At 41.5% G+C, this 22,293-nt stretch overlaps 1 protein-coding gene across 2 annotated transcripts; it reads right to left on the bottom strand.

Annotated features, from left to right (window-relative positions):
- Nucleotides 1-557: 557 nt before the first annotated feature.
- On the bottom strand, nt 558-21,258 carry TECTB (tectorin beta). 2 transcript variants are annotated; one of them, XM_062607856.1, is made up of 11 exons: nt 21,014-21,258; nt 9,926-10,014; nt 7,944-8,134; nt 7,395-7,537; nt 7,239-7,311; nt 4,656-4,759; nt 4,493-4,576; nt 4,169-4,331; nt 2,188-2,257; nt 1,243-1,275; nt 558-768 (listed from the first exon to the last, which is right to left on the bottom strand). In XM_062607856.1, exons 2-11 carry the CDS (start codon nt 9,999-10,001, stop codon nt 716-718), a joined length of 990 nt encoding a protein of 329 aa, XP_062463840.1. In that variant the 5' UTR covers nt 10,002-10,014; nt 21,014-21,258; the 3' UTR covers nt 558-715. The 2 variants fall into 2 exon arrangements, with proteins under 2 accessions (XP_062463840.1, XP_062463841.1); XM_062607857.1 differs by lacking the exon at nt 21,014-21,258 and adding an exon at nt 10,898-11,110.
- Nucleotides 21,259-22,293: the final 1,035 nt, after the last annotated feature.

Below are 22,293 nucleotides of genomic sequence, written 5' to 3'. Positions count from 1 at the left end.
AAGATTATTAGCTTGTTTTCCAACATCAGATGTTCAGATGTACTTAATTTGCATCCAGAGCATGCAGCTATCCTGCATGTACCGAGTCTGTCCAGTCAGCAAGACATCCTACTCCTAACAGTGTTGTATGCTGCTTAATCCAACCAATCAATACTGACAATGCTGAGAAGCAGGAAAGAAATATCAGGTAGAGTAATTCTGAGGACCTTCTAACTACTGCTGCATAAAAAGCATCCTTTTCTGACTGACATGTTGGGTTAGTTTTCATCTTGTTCAAAGGCTTCACAGATCAAGCTAGGACCTTGCAAGACCAGGCCTGGAGCAGAGTTTGGTACCACACTGAGACTGGTGGGGAAGGGGAAACCTGAAGGTAAATTTGGTGTTAGAAATGCTGATTTTGCATATTTCTATGTTCCTTATAGAAACAACTATGTTGTCGGCATCACAACTTTTTGAAAGGGGGCAAAGGTAGAATACAGAACCCCTGGGTTTTCACTAGTTTAAAATGCCTGCAGAAACTGGGGAGAGGCAAATCTGCTCTGGGATTCTTCAGTATGTAAGACACAAAGCTCATGGAATGTTTTATTTATCTGGTAAAATGGTGCACAAGGAATTTTTGTGACTTTCATGTTTCCTCTGTAAAATAAACATCTTTAGGAAAAAAGTCCAGGTCTAAACTGGAGTGGGGAAAAGTTAAACACAGCTGGGCCGCCTTTTATAATAAAACAGCACAAAATCCAACCACAAAGAGTAGGTGGAAGATGATATCTGCAAGAGAAACACAGACTAAATGTGAGTAGTTCCTTATCAGCTGTCCTTCACTATTCTCCTCCCGCTCCCATCAATGCCCCTAATGTGGCTCTGTCACCATACTGAGTTTTAAAAAATAGGCTTTGAAAAGCCTTTTCAAACCCTCTGCAAATAGAAATGCTTTCAGACATCTCTGTGAACCCAGCAAAACATGTTTGTTCCTTTTGGGGAAGAGGGTGTGAAAATAAGAGAAAGTAATGTTCGGTAGTGGAAGCTATTGGTATTTTATTGTCCAGAGAGAGAGATGTGGCAAAAGGAGGAAAACAAAGTGTGTAATGTTGATAAATTAAATTTGCTATTGAAATATTTCCCTTTTGGTCAAATTTACTAGATTGTTCGGCTCTTTCATTGAGCTATGAGGTTAATGTTGACAGATTCACTCAAAATCCATATTTGGGACTGATAATTTTGTCATCATACTTTGCTACTTACCCGAGAGCGTGTAAAATCTGGATAAGGCTTTGCCTGTATAAAATAATGGGAAAAGATAACTTTGGGATGGCATGTTTAAAAAAGGGCAAAGTGCATCAGTGTGCTTTGTAAAAGCAGAACAGATAACATTGCCCAGATTTTGAAATGCTGGATATTTCATCCTCTTGGATTTACTGTCTGAAGTTATAAAAGGATCCTCAGTTCTTTTATCTTCTAAAATTGAAGAGGTTTTATTGGTGCAACATAATAAACTGTAATAATGCTGCTGTATGTGTATTTGTGATTTTTAGATTGGTTTTCAGGTCGGTGTGGATGTAGTTGATAAACTAGTACAAAGGGCTCTAGTGAGAACGTGATGTAGGCATTCCTTGTTCCAAGGACCTGTTTCAAAGGACGTGCTGGTTCTGCAGAATTAAACCAGCTCAGGGAGAAATTCCTGGTGCCTCCAGGAGGCAACAGTTAAAGGAAACCGGCCTTGTTTTATAATGGGAAACCTAGTGGCAGTTCAATTTGTGTATCAGGAGGGATAGACATGAAGGTTAACCTACCAGAGCTATGGGCATGCTGTAGTACCAGCTCACCATGTAAAAAATCCCTTTCCTGCTGCTCCTAAGCCTGACCTCTCTCCCACTCATGCACAACCTACCAGAGCTTGTCTGGGCTGTTGCTGAGGTCAAATCCAGGTGAGTAGAGTTTACATTGCTAACTTAGTGTTTAAGTGGTTTGGCCATTGATCATTAATGCCAAATGGGTGCCTTTACTCACTTTGAGCTCTGCTGAACCCGGAGGGGACCAACTTCTGTTCAAGACTCCTGCTCCCATAGGGGCAAATGCCCTGTCAGAGGGCTTCTGCTTCCTCTGCTTGCCTCTATGCTGCAGCCACAGGTGGCTTCCAACTACATTGCTTCCCAAAGGGAGAAACACCCCAGAAACCCAATCACTTACTGCGTACAGTGATCTCTGCCATTAAAACACCTCCGGTCTGTTCCATGCGCTGCTTTCGTTTGTCGCATGTCTCAAGAGATCAGAGAGAAAGCCACGTATACCAAAAATTACTGCAAATAATTAAAAACTCCCAACCCAATTCTCATGTTCCCAACCAAAGAAATGAAATCTGTATCAATATTGCTGCATATTTCTAGAGATTTCTTTTTTCCTCCCCTGTAATTATTGTGTTTTTCTGATGGAGAGATGTGAGGAGAGTCTTTTCTGAGGATTTTGGTGTACCACAGCCATTACAGTGACTGTCAATTGTGAGACGGTAGGAAGAAGCCCAGATGGGTGCCCACTTGCTAATCACAGGTCCTCCTGGACTACCCTTTCTACCCTGACTTCAACAAAACTCTTGTTAAGAAGGAAGTGGGGAGCTGAACTCCATCTGTTTAACCAGTGACCTCTGTGAAGGCTTCTGTTGTTGTTTATTGATAAGTGTTGCCCATTGGGTAGAAATAAGAACCACTAAAGCCTTCTATACAAATCATCTCATGTCCAGCACTAATGATGCTTGTCACAGCTGACAAGGTCTGTATTGGAGGCAGTACTCTACAGATTAAAGGTCCTTGTCTGTCCCCTGACCTTTGCAGATCTCCAGCTGTGGGCATTTTCTTTTTACAAACTCAGCGTGTGGTAATTCTTGTTCTGAGTTGCTTGTAAGCACAGACCCCCAGCTTGGTTCAGCCTTAATTGCAGCAGGCCACCAGCTGCATTTTTGGGCTGGAAATGGACTCAAGGGATGTTAGCCTGATTAAGCAGTTATCCTGTGCTGGAGGATGAGAAGAGAATTCCACTCTGTGTCTGAAAGGATGAGGTAGACGCTTGTCAGCACTGTCAGAAAAGCAGATATGGAGAACTGGTTTTGTGTTTTCTTTTAACTCTGGTCTGTGGCTGGATGAAAAATGAAAGAAATCTTTAAAGACAAACAAAAATCTAAGCCCAGAGGTTCTGGGGTTTTGCCCTTGAAACTTAGAATTTCCAACGATGCATATTGGTCAGTCCTGCAAGTTTTGCACAAATCTGTTTCCCTGCTTGGCACTGATGGTGGGTAATAAACTGCTATCTTAATTTGGCTCCTGGACTGAGAAAATGTTTTGAAAGAAAAGTTGGTTTCATGGGGAATGATGCTTTCTCTTCTCCAGCAAGAAATACTTTTTGCTGAAACGACAATATGTCGGCTAAGGAGTATTGTAGGTTTTCATTTCAGGTTAAGCAAAATTCAGCTTCACTTTATAGCAATGACACATTCATTGCTTGAGAGAAAGAACAGCGAAGCTCTGACTTAGTGAAGGAGGAAGAGAGAAGTCTTTAAAGAAATACACTTCAGTAACCCTTGCACCAGTTCTCACCTGCCCACGCTAAATAACACGCCTGTATAGCATCCCCACCTCATTCCCACCTAAGCACATAAGAACCTGCTTTTCAACCTCAGTCCCTGCTCCAGTGACAGCTTACATATTTCATGCAGAATAGCACAGCTGCAAAGCAGTAACTTACTGCAGGACAGCAAAGAGGACTTTCCCTGGGGATTACAAGGTTTTGTTTGAGTAGCAGAGGGCTTTGGGCCAGGTTCAGCCGCTGCCCCCAGGGTACCTTCAGCACCAAGATATTTGGTAAAACGGAAAAAGTTCTACTTTCTCCCCTTTTTCAGGCTTGTGTTCAACTGCAGCTGTTTGTCAGACAGGACTGTAGCCTGGGATGTTGACAAGAACTGAGGTTTTCAGTGGCTATCGCATTTCTCAATGTGTTTAAACAAGTTGCCCGGTGTTGACCCGTATGGCATGACAGGGGTCGGGGTGCACAGCTGGCCACTCAGTTTCACGCATTGTGGTGGCTCCATCTGCTGAAGCCTTGGTGCTGGCCTTGCACCTGATGTACCCTCAGGAAGGTCTTGACATCCTCTGTCTAAATTTAGCCCTGTTGTGTTTCTTACCACCGGGCAGGAGAACTTCTCACTGTCACAGATGTGTGTCTCGCAGTGCAGCCAGACCTTGGACAGCTTGGGGATGTTACGGAAGCGGAAAGCATTGAACTGGAATGTTGCTCGGCTCGTTTTCCCATTCTCATGCACCAGTATGGAGCTGTCTGTGGCACACCTGTGTTGTATATGGAGAAGCAGTGTCAGAGCCTCTGGGGTTTCAGAGAGACATCTGAGGTTCCTAATTAATGTATTTCTCCTGATGTGAGCAAGCTTCTCTTTTGCCACTCATCCCCCAGCTTCACATTATCCTTAGGGATGGGACCCACTTGCACCTACCCCTTGGTGATCAGAGGCCAATGGATCTGGTAGAAATACTCTGAGGAGGGAGTTGCCCAGCAGTTGTTGAGAACCACTTTGAACCTGGGGAGATAAAAACCCCAGATTAGCAAGGAATGTCCTGATTGTCAGTTTATAAATTACTCCTCCTTCCCTTGCTCACCTGTCACTTAATCCCTTAGCTTCCACTCCAGAAAATATGTCAGAACCAATTTCTGATGTTTCAACGATGAAAGGGGCTTCTTTTATACTTGAAAACTTGGCATTCTTTGAAAGACAAAGAAAAGGCATCATACGTTACTAGTAACACGCAAAGCAAAGGCATAAGGAAACTTCAGACAGCTCTGGAGAGATGGTCCCCAGAAGTCTGGGTTCTCCCTACCTGCAGGCTCCAAACTCTACATCTAGTTGTAGGACCAATGCAAGCCTAAGATGGTGTTTAAAATCCTTTTGTTAATGTTTGGCTTATAATAAGTGACAGAATTTGATGCTATTTGGGTTGTGGTATGTGTTATATCAAACCAAGGGTAGGAAGCGAGGTTGTTGCTGCTTCTGGTATGCCAGAGGTGGTGGGGCAAGTGGTGGGAGAAAGACTGGAGATAAGTGTATGAAATAGGAATAGGGTTGGGAGATGGGCATGTATCAGGGAAAAGGAATGAAGGTAAACAGAAAATAGCTGACCATATGTAAAAGTTCACCACTCTGTGATATATACTTGTGGTGGCCAGCATGGTGGGAGCTGAGGGGACACAAGTGTCCAGAAAGAGCTTTGCCCGCTATAGTCATTCACTGAAAAGCCAGACTGCTCAAAGAAGTGCAGTGTGCTTTACTTGGGTGAAAAAGTTTGGTTATAGATACACTGAAGTATTTACCTTAACCCTGCTGCTTTTTATTGCATAAGATCACAATGAAGCTAGTACCAAAACTACATAAAGAGTAATGCGTTTACTCATAGCACTGGTTTACTTAGTTAAATCTATACAGCAGGGCTCAGGAATATGTAGTTCTGGGGCTGTTGGACTATTGTTCCCTGCTGTGCTTGCTCAGTTACTTGGCACTGATTTTTCTTACATACCTTTCCTGCCTACACAGCAAGGTGCTCTGAGGCACTACATTATTCCCACTGCAACATCTGATAGATTGGATGCACTGAAGAAATCCTCATTTAACCAAAGATTTCTCTCAAAGGAGGGAACTTGCAGAAATACTGTCACAAAACTCATGCAGTCCTCGCTCTAAAATGAGTTGAACCTGGTATAGTGCTTCTTTTATCAAGCTATTCCACTACACAGTTTTAAGGTACTATCTTGCTCTTCACAAGAGGTTTCAGTCTTGAAGGTCTGATTTCTGCTCAGGCTCCAGCCCCTCATGCTGCATCACAGCTCTTTGCTATTAATGGTGTGTCACAGATTAAAGGGGAGGTGAGGTGGAAGTGTTTCCACTGGGTTACGCTGCAGCTTGGGTGCTGCTTCTGGATGTGGAAATGGGCACCTGAAGAACCTGAAGTATAGCCCATTGGAGGCAGAGGGCAGTGTAGGGCAGCAGCAGAGGTGAATAGCAACGCAAAATGAATCTTTTATTTCCATTTTGCCAGAAAGGAAAAAAAAAACCAAAAAAAAAAACACTGAAATGAACCTTTTCTCCCCAGTGAAAATGTGAACAAAATAACAAAGGAATAGTATATCAGCTTTCTGAGCTTGTTCTGTATTTGTGCTCAGTGGGAAAATGGACCAGTAGAGTTCAGTCACGCCTTCCTTGACTCCTGGGAGCCCCATGGCCATCAGAACAAAACAGTCATCTGTCAAAATATTAAAGTACCAGAGATCCATTGCTCACTGTTTGTCATTTGGTTTTGCAGGCATTCTGTCAGGCGTTGACAGGAGCAGCGTGGTACCTCCTGGTTCCCTGCTGGTATTGTACTACCAGTGTGCCATATATCAGAATTAAAGACCACATGGGATTTTATGTGGCACGCAACCCTGACAAAATGTTCAGTGATCAATTGGTGCCCAAAATGTAGGCGAAAGGGGAGAGATTTCCATCTATCTGTGGTAAACAGCCCCTCTTTCTGGACTATAAATTTATCACAGTGTGTTACCAGTTGTGCTACTTCTAGCTGTGCTAAAATAGAGGCTGTTCTGGTGCTTTTGGCTGTGCTTTGGTTGGAAAAATGATTCCAGGATCAGGAGCTGGTTGCTCCAGCAGCACAGCAGAATCATGGGGAGGAGAAGGATGTTTCCAAACATTGGCCTGATATGCAGGAACAAGATTTTATTGGAAACAAAATTCCAGCATGACTTTAAGATCTCTGGGGAACACAAAATATCTGTCAGGCGAGAGAGGACAAGGAAACGAACTGCAAGAGAAATGCATGGGGTTTTGCTGTGCTGATAGAGACTACGTGATAGCAGCGGTGCCTGCAGATGCATGCTGCTCTTCGAGTGGGACTACAAACAAGCCTTGCTCTTCCTTATAAAACTTGTTGGCATGTTAGAAATGTATCTCTCAGCAGAAAAACCTGCCTGATGCGGAGGGATTAAAAGAACAGCTGGCATGTGTCTGCTCTGTTCAGTTTAACTATATCCCTGTAAATCAGCAGAAACAAGGACCCCTGTAATTATCTGTTCCAGGCTAGTAATGTGCTCCATGACACATAAAAGTCAGTAGCAGCAGCCTCTTTTTCCAGCACATAGACTGAAGCCTGCGGAAGATGAAGGCGAAAAGCTGTGTGGCAAAGAGCACTTACAGAGTAGAAGTTGAGGGACAACTGACTTTCAAACGAGCCGGAGCTCCCATTCTTCACATGGATGGTGGCCACCCTGGGGACATAAAGTTTCTGTATGAGTGAGGTGTGGTGTCACCCTGAAGACAGGGTGAGGCGCACTTACACAAGAGGACATACCTTTGGTCAAAGGCAGCCTGGTTGACCAGGTAGTTGGCGTTGTATGTGCAGGTGAATGAGTAATTCACAGGCTGGCTCTTCACAATTATTGAGGTGTCATTGGAGATGATGGAGTTGTAGAAGTGATAAACAGGATTCTTGAACTGTGGATGGTGCGACAGAGAAATGTAGACAGGACTAAGTCTTTAAGGCATCAGCTTCATACTTTGAAACACGAAGACTCTATCTGGTGGCATCCCCAAGGAAACATGGTTTTGTAGCTCTTTATATGCTATGCTGCCTACACATATGCCTTAATATATGTACGTATGTATGTTCTGTGTAATACAGGTCTAACTGGGTTGCTAACACACTAACTACTACTACAAAGCCTACAGGTATTTTGCCTGTAGATTCAAAGCAAAAGTGTTTGATTCTTCCTTCTCCCTGATACTGCAGTTTGCATCCTCCTTCCATCAATACTACTTGAAGCTGAAGCAAACAGGACTCTCAAGTGAGTCCAGCTGATTTCTGAGTCCGGCTTAGAAATGTGCATCTTGATAATCTTACCTCTGACTGTGTCCCACAGTATGATTTGTTTTTAGGTGACAAGTCTGGGATTGTGAATTGGTAATACCCTGAATCGTGGATTCCATTGTAGCAAATGCCTCCAAGTGCGAGCTGATTAACCTCCCATCCGTAAGGACACTCCGGAATTTTGGTAATGATGGTTTTAGGATAGCAGTATACCAGAATTACATCTGAAAGGAAAATATGCCTAGAGTGATATTCAGCAGTGGTTTTCTTTCAAATAGATGAGTCTGCATACCTGCTTTCCATTGGGATTAAGCATCCATGAGCAGGGGTGTGTGCTGAAAGGTCCCCTAATGTGAGTAACTTTTGTTACACAAAATTGACCTTTGGATTGTTAAATTCTGTCCTTTTTGGATGAGTTTGGGCTTTGCCTTCTAATCAATGCACAACTTCTGTAAATTTTGTACCTTTCTGGAATAGCTGATTGAGGAACAGAGACTTTGCTAAGGAGTCTGATGTGAAAAATGGTTGCACAGATTAGTTTATGCTGAAGAGCTGGCTTCTGCAATGATACCAACTCTGTAAAAATAATACTGGTGAAGTTGTTTGCTAGGTAGATCTGCACCTTTCTGTAGTGGTGTTAGATCTAGGCCATGATAGATATTCTGCCCTTTCTCTCCTTGCACTAGCATTGCAGCACCAGCACAAAATGGAGTTTTACAATCCTCAAGTTAAAAGCTGACATCTAAAAAGGGACCAAAAAGCCTAGCCCTGTTAATGGCAATAATAAATGCATTGAAAAGCCTAGCCCTGTTACTAACAATATTAAATGAACTGAAATCCTAGCACTGTTAACAGTGATGGCTGATAGCAGTGCAATGTATTTCCAAACATGGTGACTACTAATAGAACCATGAATATTGAACATTGCAACTTATAGCAGAATTGGACGTTTTTCAAAGAGAATCATGCAGTGTGAATTTGAATGTCTGATGGGAATTAAAAGGGCAAATACTGGCTAACCATTAGTGACCTGAAAACTGAGAAAGACTTCCAATTACTACAGTTACAAAAAAGACACCCTGCCTGGAATTAACCAATTATTTCTTTTAAAGCCCTTCAAAGTCTCACTTTTATCATAAAAGCCTCATTTTGCAGCCTTTCCATGTCTGTTAGGGAATGCTTGGGGAAGGACAACTAGGGATCTCATCAACTTGCTCCTTTAGGTCAACAAACTTCAGCACACGCAGGCTGGCTCTGCTTGAGTTGATGGGCGCATCTGCAACACTGGTGACTTCACAGCTATGAAAATTCCTGCAGTTCAGAGAAACTGCTTGTGTAAATGAAGGTACCTAAATAAGTGGCCAGAGGGCCAAATATTTCAGATACACCATGAAATTACTGACAGTAGTCTGACATCAGTCATGCACATACAAAGCAAAAACTCTATATTGAGCCATATTCCAGCACATTTCTAAAGCACATTTGTTAATTGTAGTAAATTCTATATTACAGGTCTTGCACAAGATCAATTGTGTTCTAGGCAGAAATCAGTGTGCAATTAAAGCCTTAACTTGAATGTGTTTTTTTCTCAAAAAAACACATTCATTCACCACTAGCCATCTGATTGCAGTCAGTGGAACTAAAGCCCAGCTTGTGCATAAAAGATCTGCTGCATCTAGCCTGTGCTATTGGAGATAATTTCTAATTGCTGGTTTCTTTGCCAGTTTATACCTGAATTTTTCTTCTGATTAACTTCATTGCACTATAATTATTGCACAGAGTTAAGCATCCTGTTAAGCAATTCTCTGTGGGCTAGGACTTTAACGGTACATGCTTTACTATGCTAGCTAAAAGCAGATCAATAAAAGAAATGTAAGGATTAGCTCTCCAGAACCAACAGCTTAACTTTCTGAAGAAAAACATTTCCACTTTTACATAGAAAAAAAGACAACAAAACCCAACCCTTTGGCATCTTAATTATAAGAGAAGATCATAGGAGACTTAAGTTATTTTACCTGCTTTATTTGGACTGCAAGGCCCCGCAAGAGCTTGAGCCAAGATGACCAGCAGATAAATAGTAAGAGTCAACATTTCTTGCAATGATCTGAGGACACAGGGAATAAAAGCTGAAATTGTTTCCAAAACTGGAAATAAAAATAATGCATTGACTGCAGACCTGAAGCTGCAGCTACTCTTAAACATGTTCTTGCAGAGAGAAACAAATAACATTAGTGATAGTCTGTCGCCCAACGTAATTGCATCTTACAGGATAAATGCTTCCAAGACCATTATTAGTGCTGTGACAGTTTTACTATTTCAGTTTAGTGGTGGCTTTCGATTATTCTAGCTTTTATTTGTTCTTGTAAAGAGATGAAACCCAAAGCGTTAATATAACCAAATGAAACTGAAACTATGGGAGCTGACCAAGAGAGAATAGAAATTACTAGAAGAAATATGATGCAATAACACACATCTTGTGCTTATAAATTAAATGCTGACACTGCTCTCTTTGGTGACGGCTATCCTGATGTATACAACCTTAAGACCATGAGCTCAGTTTTGGTAAATTATACATTTTCTCCTTGACTGCTAAATGCTGAGGGTTTAGGAAAACATACACACCAGTAATTTACATTTCCACTTCAGGCCTTAAACCCACAAGCTGTTCCCACAGGAAGAAAGAAGCACGTACAGCCTGTGGGACTGGGACGTGAGCTCTCACGTCTTCCTTTTGTAGACACTCTTCAGTGTCTGTCCTTACACACACATCACTAAGCAGACTGTCAGAAGTAACAAATGTTATTTAGGCAAAGACAAAAAAGTCTTCCTGATTTAAGTATTTCCAACAAAACAAAAATCAGTTTCAACATTTTCACTCAGCCTCTATTTAAAGAAACGCATTTAAGAAAAAGCTCATACAATACATTTCAGTGATAATTCCTTCTAATGATAATCCTATGCACTATATAAGAAATTAAATATTATACATACGAGGCAAGAAGGGGCTAAGTATTTCAGATTTTCATCCCGGTCTTATTCCAATAGCTGCGCTCTCAGCTCTTCCCAATATGTCCCCTTTCAAATGAACCCAGCTGGTGTTATCTTCTCTTTATATAAGCAATCTTGTAAAAGGAGCCCATCTCTGGGTTAAATCTCAACCCGCCAGTATTGTCCAGTGTGGCAGGAAAAAAAAGAAGAGTTATAGAAAAGCAGTTCTTTTCCCCTAGATAGGACTGTCCTGCTGCTACTTGATTTTTAGAAGTCTTTCTATGGTGGCTTTTTTTAGGTCTTGAATGTAGTTGAACAGAAACCTGACGAAGATTTATGACTTACACAACATCTTTGGTTTACAAGTTAATTAGGAAAATGTAGAATTTCTGCAGAGGTGAAGCCACAGCTGCTCTCTAGAATTCAGTGAAAAGGTATTCATAGGAATTAGATGCTTGTCTTGAATGGCTTATTAACGATGTCAACCTCTTGTGCCATGCAAATGGACAAAAGGAATTTCAACAGATCACATTTGGGGTTGTTTTGGGGCTTTTTACTTATTTTTTTCTAAAAGTGAATAGGCATGTAATCTGAGTTTATGTAGGATATTTCATAAACTGAGTATTATACTGTATAACTATAGTACCCAATACTAACTGCATACAAGACTATGTAACATACATTAAATATTGCAATACAGAATGTGTACAATTCACCACTGCACATAAAACTAAAACAAATTTGCTCTTCACATGACCATCAGTCATGTGGTTGCTGTATGACAGTCTTGGTCAGCTAGTAAGATATTTTGGCGACCTACTACATGATGCTCGTGTTAGCTTTTAGTGATAGGTTAAGGACTTGGTTGTGCTGCTGCTATTTTACATGCCTGCATAAAAAACATGAGTTGTAAATACTTGACCCATAAACTGGCACAGGCTCAACTTTGGGCATGTGTGCCCAAATTCAGGTGGTGTTGAGCTACTTATGCTTTGATACCAGTTTGGAGTCACAAAACACAGAGGATCTCACTGACCTTGCCTATGGGACCCAGTCCTGTGGGGCTCCTCAGAGATGGTTTGGTGTCTCCTTCTGTGGAGAGACTAATTCTGCCTCATCCATGGCAGCGGTTTGGTGTGGGTCTGCCTTCTCTCAAGTATGTAGGGGTTATGCAGTGGTAAAGTAGTTCTCTGGAGTTTTTGAAGGAGGAGGGCATGCAGTGGAAGAACACAGTGGCCTTGACCTTAACCTGAAATGCTAGACAGTGTGTTTTCAGCTCTCCTGTGGGTGAGAGATTTATGGATGTACTTTCAAGAGAGCATTCACTACAAGGAGTATCTCAAGCCAGATGGCATTAGCAAAGCATGGCTATGACTACAACATGAACTAGTAGTAACGGATGCTAGCTATCTCCAGAGATGATGGTATGCAGGTGAATCTACAATGAAAATGTTTATAAGTAATTAGGGTGACTTCTGCTTCTTGCAAACTGATCAAAAGCCCTAAGGTAAAGGTTGAAAAGCCTATAAATTTCTGTGTTTAAAGTAATAAGCCTGATCCTAGACCCGAAGCTTCATAATTTGCAATACAGAGCACATAATAGGTTACTCTCACTATTCCTGTGAGCCAAGTCCTGCAAGCCATCACATTCTGATTTAAATGAGATTAGTTAAAGGTGTACACACAGACAAAATCCTTCGGCCAGGGTTTGTTATTTTAATTAAATTAAAGAATAATCCACTAAACAAGAACCAAAGCTCATGACTGGTTTGGTGTGACTGAATTAGGGATTAACCTCAATAGAAATCCTAAAATAAGGAAGGTTTAACTCTAGGTATCTCTGTTTTTAGCCTCAACCCTAAATCCTGCAGGCATGGAAGCCCAGATTTGATTTCCTAAAACCAACTCTGAATATATACTGTGTGTATACACTGAATATATGGTGTACGTATATTCACTTATTTTTGTCTTTGTGTGTGTGTGTGTGTTTGGTCTGGAACCAGAACACAGGGTCTTGTGAGACATTATGACCCACCCTATTATCAAGCATATATATAGGTCAGAAACAAGGAGAGGCTTGCAGGAGAAAGTTTGTGACTTTGGCCATGAGAAAGGCCTTATGACCCTGTATAAAATGATTTTTCAAGCTCAAGGGATCACATTCAGCCCTGGGGTTGGACTTGGTCTCGCAGGTCTGCCCACACAGGGCTGATTTGGAGCATAAGATATATGGCTAGTCTTGATTTGGCATAGTGTAGATGCCTTGCTAAAAATTACATAAGTGCTCAAGCTCGCCATAGCATTAACACAGCACTTGAAAGACAAATTGGCTTTGTTCTGATGATATTTAGCGAATACTGTAATTAAGTTATCATTGGTGTAATGCTACAGGTTTCAGTGGAATTACAAGATGGAGCTAGTCCCATAATTTGTGAAAGAAAATAAATCTCTCACTATCTTCTCACAGGAAAGCAATCTCCATGTACATGATATCCCTTCTAAAAGGGGTGAAAGGTAGAAAACCAAATGAAATCCATGAAACAAATTTGGCAGAAGTACCAGCTGGTGTATAGTAGTTTCCATTTGCATAAGAAACAAGCACAAAATGTACCTAAGCCAACCATTATTTGATACCTGCTCTGATCAAAGGTGAAGGCTTGGGGAAGGGTTAGGTTTCTTTCAGTAATTGCACACATAGAAAAAGGAAAGCCATTAAATTGCAAAGCAGACCATTGAGGATTGTTGTATTTTCCCCACTCTTTCCAAGCTCACTGAATAATCTCAGCAATCTAAGTACCTGTAAAGATTTTGACAAAGAGCAAATGAAGGCCTTATTGTGAATTTCACCTACAAGGGCAGCTTGTCTCCCCCGCTTTGTTCCTCACATTGTGATGGAAAGCTGTGTGAGTATCTGCTGTCTGATTCTTACATGACGAAAACGAGGTTCTGCTGTTTGAATCTGCAAGGGATATTGTGGCATCCAATTTTCATTGTTTTGGGTAAAACAATAAACCTGAAGAGCCCTTTAGCTATATGGAAGGACTTTATGGGATAATGAGGATCAATGGAGCAGCTAGTTGATTCCAGGAGTGAGATCTGGTGACACTCACCTAGAGGCTGTAATGTACTGATGATTGCGTTTCTAACCATGCACCGAAACCTGGCATACTTGGTTTTGTCTGACATAAGGAGTGTCTTTATCCCACAGGCATGGAGACATCCACGCCAGGTCTGGAAGTGTGGTGGCTGCATTTGTATTGAGCCTTATCTGAGTTAATGGGTCTTATTGGAAATGCAGCATTATGCTGGTACAGTCAAACTTGTCCTGGATCTGAAGTCTCCAGTGAGCTGTGCTGTGTAGATTCGTTGCCTCAAGTCATAAATACCGTACAGATTTCAGCATCATTTTGCCTCTTATAGAATAAATACCATTCCAATAGTTAGTTGTTCATGGCACATGGTTGGTCACTCACTTCAGCACATGATTGAGTCACCAGCCCTGGAAGTATTTAAAAGGCGCCTGGATGCGGCACTGAAGGACATAGTTTAGTGGTGAACTTGTCAGTGTTAGTTTTATGGTTGGACTCAATCTTAAAGGTCTTTTCCAACCTAAATGACTTAGTGATTCTATTCTGTGATGTTTCAGCCTTGTGAGCAGGTGATAGAACTGTCCATATGCATACAAGAGCATCGGGGGTCCACAGATACCCTGCACCGTAAGTCCACAGGCGGCTGGCATTCTTAGTAAGTGCACAAAACAAACCAGGAGCAGGAAAAAACAGAGGAAATTGTGTTTGTGGGAGAGGGAGTCACATAAAAATTAGAGGTGAGGGTTCAGGCCACCGGAAGAGATAATCTTTTGCTCTAAACTTGCTCATGCATCACTTGCCTGTCTGTGTAACTACATGGCACTGAATCATTTCCAGCAATCACCTGCACCCACATGCTTGGTGAGACAGTGCTGCTGTTGGTACATGCTCTACCTGGTGAAGAAGCACACTTTCAACTGAAGAAGCATTCTGCTTCTGATATTTCTGCTGTCCAACACATTCACACAGACATTTACAACAGCAAATCTTGCTGAGCACAGAAATGTAGCTGAAATAAACAATCATATTTCATGTTCATTTGAAAGCCTGATCCTGTTGTTGTTTAGCTTTACCAGTGTACTCCGAGTAACATTCTTTGGAAGCTTTTCCAGCAAAGTTTTATCTGGAGTTCACTACTATTGGAAGAAAACCTCAACTTCCAGCTGAGTTTCCTTGAAGCTTTTGTGTGGGTAAGTGTTTTATTTGGCATTTAGTTTTATGGGCTGTATTGGAGCTAGCTAGTTATGCAGGATAAGGATTTGGGGCTTGATTTAACAAAGGCATGAGACATGTAAAACAGGTCATGCAAGACTGGAACTGGTGACTCTACACAGGTCAGGTGAGACCACAGTCTGCTGCCATTTGGAGATGCTTAAACTTGCCAGGCACTTGATTCATCTGCCTAGGCAAGGTATGTATTACATTGACAGGTGCTGTAAGGTGGCCAAGATATTTGCATCTGAGACACAGGACCTCTAGGAGACTAGGAGGCTTGGAGTGGGATCTGGTGGCCAGATAGGATACTCAAGAACATCTTAAATGGCACTAGATGTCTGTGGACATCTGAATGGAGACCAGCCAGGCACACTGCTCTGGTTGGCTTGACATTCATTTTCTGTTTGCTTTGGAAGTCTAAGCACCCCTGAATGCTCTGCGGCACACATGCCTGAGCCTGCTCCAGTTGGCACAGCACCCTCAAATTATTCACTGAGTACCCAAGGCTAGCTTCTAGATGTTAGAGCACTTCTGGGGAAAGACAGCTTTCAACTCAACAGGCAAGGAGAATAAAATCCGGGTCTCCCAAAGCCCTGGGCAAGGGCTCTGACCTCCAGGCCTGTCTCTTCCAGATGTCCTTTGAAGAGAGCATGGCTGCTGGGCTCAGCTGTAATCAGCACTGCTGTCCCATGGGGTATGTGCCATAGCAGAACTGCAAGTATTTTCTGTTGAGAATATGTGGATTAAGGGTTTTGTAGTGGAATTATGCTGCTGGAATCGCCTGAATGTGGCCTAAACGGCTTCCAGGTTTGCTTAAGTGCTTTTTTGGATCTCAACCATGCTGCCCTGTATAACACCTTGTAAGCTTTTTAGTTCTTATTATCTCAACAACAGGTCTTGATCTCTTGGCAGTGTGGGGTGGGAGGATGCAGTGGAGGATTTTAAGAGGAAGGTGAGAAAGAAGGTAGAATGGACTCTTTGCGTCATTCTTTAGTTTAATCTTCTCAGGTTTGCAGCTGGCTCTGACCCAATAACCATTGCTCTTCTTGCTTCAGCAATGCTCTCTTTTCTGGATGCTATCCCACTAGTGCTGGGAAGGTTGCAGTAAACTGATGTTTCCCAGCTTAGGTTGCAGTATGTCACAACAACTTTGAAAGAGCGTGTAGCAGCTGCCTGATTCCTGGCCATGATGCGCTGGCCATAAATAATGCTGCTCACCCGACCTACATGCTTTGCTACAAAAAAGCTGACAAGGAAAAGGACTGCAGTGCAGTGAGGCTTTAAAAATATATTAAAGGCAAATTTCACCTCTGGTGTCCCTCAGTAGCAGTTCCATTGAGCACTGAGGAACTGAGCCTGAATGTATGTTGCTTATTTTAAAAATACGATTAAGTAAAAAAAAAAACAAAACAAAAAATAAGGAAAAATGCAGAGGAAATTTCAGAAGCAGGAGGAATGTCAGAATTACAACAAAGAACCTGATTTCTGCCTATCTTGGAAGCGCCTCCACCTATTCACATTCCCAAGCCTAGAAACCTTTCCTCAGATTTACAATCTGTGTTGCACTGGGAGTCTGGAGTATTCCTGCTCCCTCTCTAACACCTCTACCCTTAACTGAGCTGCAGAACCTGTCTCCAACTCCCTGGTGGTCTGAGACAGCTGAATTATAAACCTGCTTGGTGGATCTGGATAGGGCTGCATAAAGGGAGGACTGGTAAAAATCAGATTCTAGAAGTCTTCACCGTAATTCCCATCCTTTGAAGAGTTACGATCCATTCATTTTCCCTATGAAATAATCCCTCAGTACCTGTAGTGCTGCCCTCTCAAATCACACACAAACCTCTGCACTTCTGCTTTAATCAGCTGCTGATTAAAATCACAGTTCTGGTTTCCCAAGCTACATAATCCTGCTAGTTCATTCTTAGACCTACTTTTCCTAGCACACTGTATCCATTATACCAGTGTTGTCCCCAGTTTTAAAAGTTTGTGATTTTTCAGCAGTCTGATAGCATTCTGCTTGGAGACAGTCTCTCTTGCCATGAAAAGGATCTGTTTGTTACACAGAATTACATGGTTTTGAGAGCTACAGGTATCAAACTTAACTGTATTAATTACCTTGTGCTGTGTGTGTAAAGTGGTCATAATAATGCTTATCACAGTTTTAGTACTGCTATCTCTGTCGTTCAGATAGTGGAACTGAGCTACAGAAAGGCAAAGCCCAGTGTAGGGTTCTTGAGCTGGCCATGCTGCTCTTTTTTCCCCTGTGTCACTGTAAGCAGCTTGGAGGAAAAGCTGTCCAAGCAAACTCTGGATGGGTTTGTCCTCTGAGTAAGAAAAGCTTTCTGGGATGCTGCAGGACTATTGCCTGGACTGTCAGACCGTGCCTTCCAGATCAGGGGCCTTCCATTTTACCACCCAAAGTAGTAAACTGCCCTGCTTGTCAGCCTGTCAGCTTACCACTCACACTGGCCTTATGGCTTATTAATGATTTGATGACTCACAATCCATCACCACTTTTGTTTCTCAGTGGATTTTCCTTTTCTTATGCCATAAACAAAGTTTTTCTTCCCACTTTGTTAAGACATAGCCTTTAATTCATCCAACCTCCAAAAAGTTCACTAAGACTTCCCATAGATAACGGGTGAAATTTCAGTTAAAGATAAGTTAAAGGATATAGTTCTCTTCAAACTGCACCAACATGCTCACGATGATATACAATGATATGATTCTTTCCATTCAACATGTTTTATAGCAGTAGAGAGAGGTTACAGGCTGCATGTAGTGGGATGAAGCAGAGCAATCAAGTCTAGAGGCCTCAGGCACTCAGGTATTCCTTTGTTTCTTTATGACTCAACCAACGACAAATAAAAGCCAGATCTTTCTATTTTAATAGGCTGTTTGAAGATAGATTATAATAGAATCAGTGAAACACCAAATGTAAGAGATGGCTGTGTTACTGCCCATAGACAGCTCTTCAGAGATTTTTCACAGGCTTCCTCTGATAACCAAGTTTGAGAAAGTTGATGCCTTTGCTTTTTCTTCTGCTGGGCTGTAGCTGATGTTGCATTCATTTGCTCAAAATCAATCTGACCATCTGGTATGGTGATCATAAGTACCATTTGTTATTTAAAAATGACAGTTTCTGTCTCCTACTGTGGCTCACTAATGGGATCAAGTATGCACTCTGCAGAAAGCGATCATTTCAAGTTAGCTGAACAGAACATTGTGGTCATCTGCAAAATGCTTGCAATTATAATATAGAGTGGCATTCATATAATATGTCCTGTAAGCTATTCCAGAAGTATGACACTGCAGTTCTCTCCTATGAAAATCCCTCAGGATTACCTGATTACCTTCCAAGGATTTATAGAGTTGCACTCCTCAGAAACCCACTACAGCTCCAAATACTCAATTCTCAAAGACGGATTGTGCTGAAGACTCTAGACTGATGATGTTATTAATGATGCAGCAGGCTCTGCTGCTGTTTGTTTAGCTAAAATTAGAAGTTGACCCTATGTTCCTGAATTAATTTACAGGCAAAAACACAAGTTACCAATTCTGATGATTTTTATGGAATTACAGACTCTACAGACAAAGCTTAAAAAGGTATCTTCCTTGAACTGTGTCAGTTCTTCTGTCATTTTGAAATGAAAAGCGACTGGGCTAATTGATGCATATGAACAATAACCCCTGAGCAATTTCCAAGGTAACTCCTTATCATGCTGTGTTGGACATCTATGGATAAGATTCTGAAAGCTTGTTTTAAATGCTTGAAAACAGCTGGATAAATTCAATGAGCGTTAACTGGACAGACCTTGGTCTATTGGCTGCTTGGCTGTACTAAAAGCATATAAAGTTGAAGAGCTATTCTTTGCATCTCTGAATGGTCTTGATATCTAAAAAAATTAGTAAAAAGAACAGGGAGTGCTGAATCTTTGACAGCAATAGCTGGTCAAGATACATTAGTGATATTTCAGAAAGTATGTAAGGTTTAAAGTGCTGAACTTGAAACACTGGGAAATGGTCTGTTTTCACAGGCTTTTCCTTAATATTAGTTTTGGGTTTTCTCAGTGGGCTTCAAAGTAAGGTATACCAAAATTAATATCCAGTTCTGAAAATATAAACTGATATTAGAATATTCAGATACGCCTTGCTGGAAACCTTACGGTTTCCAACCAAATGTAGTTGACATGCACGCACCCTACATCTAATTCTGGGGCGGGGTGGCATGGTATTATTTCAGGTAAATAAGTGAATATGAAGGTACATAAGATACAGCAAAGATGATATTTTCTATGTTTACAATACCTTTAATTCCAGTCTTTCAGGTATCTTTAAAAGATTTTTCTCCAGACACCAACTGGCCAGGAGATGGTGTCAGTGGTGTACTTATAAAGAGACAACGCATGACAAAGAAAAGCAAAGTGACTCACACACTCATGTGAACTCTGGTGAAGACATCTCACCCTCCTCTAAGAGCTGCTCCATCTCTTGGGCCTTTCATTGGACTGTTCTGATTATTTCCATTATTAATAATAATTATTGTTTAGCGTTGCTGTTTCAATATCACAAGCAAGCAATGATACGAAGGCAAACATAATTCCCTTGAATCATTAGGGATACATTAATTACCTACTTCATTACCTAATAATTTATTATCAGGTAATTCAAAATAGAATAAACCAAAGCTTACATCCCTCAGGAATAGCAGATGTGAGTGAAATAAATTCAGTCATCCAGACATTTTTGACTTCTCTTCTAAGCTTTAATCTGTGGCTAGTAATAGGTAGTTTGGAAAGATGCTCCTCTCCAGGACAACAAATGCCACATGTTGTTCTGGGCAACCTGATCTAGTTGAAGATGTCCCTTTTCATTGCAAGGGGGTTGGACTAGATGACCTTTGAAGGTCCCTTCCAACCCAAAATATTCTATGATTCAATGTTCCCTTCCTCCTTCAATTCCTGTCAGAAGCCAACTCAGCTGAGATCCCCAGTTGCAGAGTGACCTCAAACCTTTCAGCCTCCTTTTCTATCACCATTGTTGATCCCTCATTTCTTCACTTTCTAGTCTTCATTTTCCTGCTGTAGTTGCAATCATTACCGTCTGTCCAATACGCCACTAAAACCACGTCTGCAGTTACTATGTAATGCCACCTTCCGGTGTGGTGGGCTGGCTTCTCACCCTCACACCTCCTTTATTGTTTCCTCTCTCACCAGCCTTCTGTTCAGTTATCACTTTCATTGAGCTCACTGATGAGCTCAATTGAGTAAACGCAATTGAAATGGAAAAAAACCTCAAGTTGAGTAAACACTGATGCTCACAGGGTCTCCTTCACTTCATTACTTTGTCTATGCTACTTCTTAAATAAGCTTGTGAGATTATCATCGTAAATCTTTCTTTCCAACACTCCCTCACTTTGTGCAGGGTTGCAGTATTGCTTTGCTGATTGCTTTTCCACCTCTGCTCCTCTCACTGGGAGTATGCCATCAGCCAGGAAAGGCTCTGGGAGCAAGGAAACAGTAGTTGGTATTGGGCAGTCGATGGTGGTTAGCTAACACAGCTCCTTGGCACTAGGCTGTTGCTATGACCCCAGGTTATTCATGCACTGTTTTGCACCTTATCAGCTACTTTAATCATTACCAAAGAGAAGGAAACAAAGGCTCTTGTACTTCGTGTGTTACTGTGCAGTCATAGCTAGCGTGGACCCTTTAGTCTCAGCCTATGCTCTCTTGAAGTGAGGAGGCCAGGTACAGCCTGAGTTTGCTGCTCAGAGGCCCCAGAAACAAAAAGGAGAAACAGGGAAAACAGTACCTTGATATTTCATTGCTCTGCCTTCTTCAGGGAGGTTTCCACAGCTTTGTGTGCAAGGGAACCTGCCCCAGCCTTCCCCAATGCACGGACTGTGCTTGCCTCTGACTTTGCACAGATCACACAAAAAGGGGCAGCTCCTCTTGTCCTCTTATTTCTTGTCTGTCCATGCTAAAGCTGGGGGCATCCTAATATAGTTCTTGTGCAGGGATATGCCTTGATACTTGTATCTAAATGGCTTTGTTATCTACAATGGTTATTATCTTTCAGATTTAACATACTGGACAAAGTGTCCTAGATGGCCTGGGAAAAGAGCCATCAGGAGTAAAGGCCACTGAAATCAATCATGCCGGTGATTTATTTATGTGGTTGACTATTGTGACGGTAATAGCTGTTTCTGCTTGGCCAGTAGGCTCTAAATTTGAAGATTTTTTTTTAAATTACATAGTTATTCCAACCAAAACTTCCTGTTTATTGTCAAATATCTTAACTCTAGGGGCACTTGGCATCTAAATACCTCTAAAAATGGATCCAAGTGATTGAGATGGCTAATTTATATTTTCAAACTGAGTTCTTTAGGAGTCTAAACCTAGTAATTTTTCAGGATTGCTAAACTAATGGTCCTCTTTCCACTGTTGTTGAGCATTGGAAGCTTCTGCATCTATGTTTGCCAAATAAATCTATTGCTCTTCAAATTTCACATAGAACAGCTTTTTTAAAAATAAATCCTATCTATCACAAAATACTTTTTCTTATGAAGCTGCTTTGCCTGCAGTAAGACTATTTTACAATGAGGCTGTTGAGCCCACCACATGTTCTTCAAATTGGTCTTCGTCCTGCAAATACAGAGAGCCTCCATCATTTCTGAGGGCAACTTGGATTCATTGCCCTGAGACTACTGCAGAAAGGATCATTCAGAAAAGCAATGTAGACCCTGAAGATGATGTGTTGCCCTTGCGTTATTTAAAAATGAGAACTGGTAAGGAGATAATGCTCAATTCTGTCAGGAGAATATATTTATAGGATATATCAATATTTCTCTAGAGTTCATCATTTCAACTTTTCATCTAACTTCTGCAGAGAATGAATGTGAAAATATTGTAGTGTTCTCCAGGATGAAAATGCTGAAACTTGATCAGCTGTGCTCACAAAGCTGGAAGTACTTCTCGTTTGGGAAAGTTTTCTGTCCCCCACAATTAACTGAAGAAGAAGTCTTTTCTCCCAGGAATTATATAGACTGGCATTTTTACTTAGGAAGAGTGGACAAAAACGTCTGCTTGTTC

Source organism: Pezoporus occidentalis, unplaced genomic scaffold (genome assembly GCF_034315485.1).
Source record: "Pezoporus occidentalis ecotype Australia unplaced genomic scaffold, CSIRO_AGI_Poc_V1 ctg127, whole genome shotgun sequence".
In the NCBI taxonomy this organism is placed as follows: Eukaryota; Metazoa; Chordata; class Aves; order Psittaciformes; family Psittacidae; genus Pezoporus; species Pezoporus occidentalis.
Note: the sequence above shows the minus strand (reverse complement) of the source record. Positions and strands in the feature narration are given on the sequence as shown.

Coding starts and splice junctions, on each gene's coding strand:
- TECTB (XM_062607856.1), bottom strand. CDS start 10,001: ATGTTGACTCTTACTATTTATCTGCTGGTCATCTTGGCTCAAGCTCTT. Junction 4,760..7,238: donor TGTCCCTCAACTTCTACTCT/GTAAGTGCTCTT, acceptor TGTCTTTCAAAG/AATGCCAAGTTTTCAAGTAT. Junction 2,258..4,168: donor AGAAGTTCTCCTGCCCGGTG/GTAAGAAACACA, acceptor TGATCTCTTGAG/ACATGCGACAAACGAAAGCA.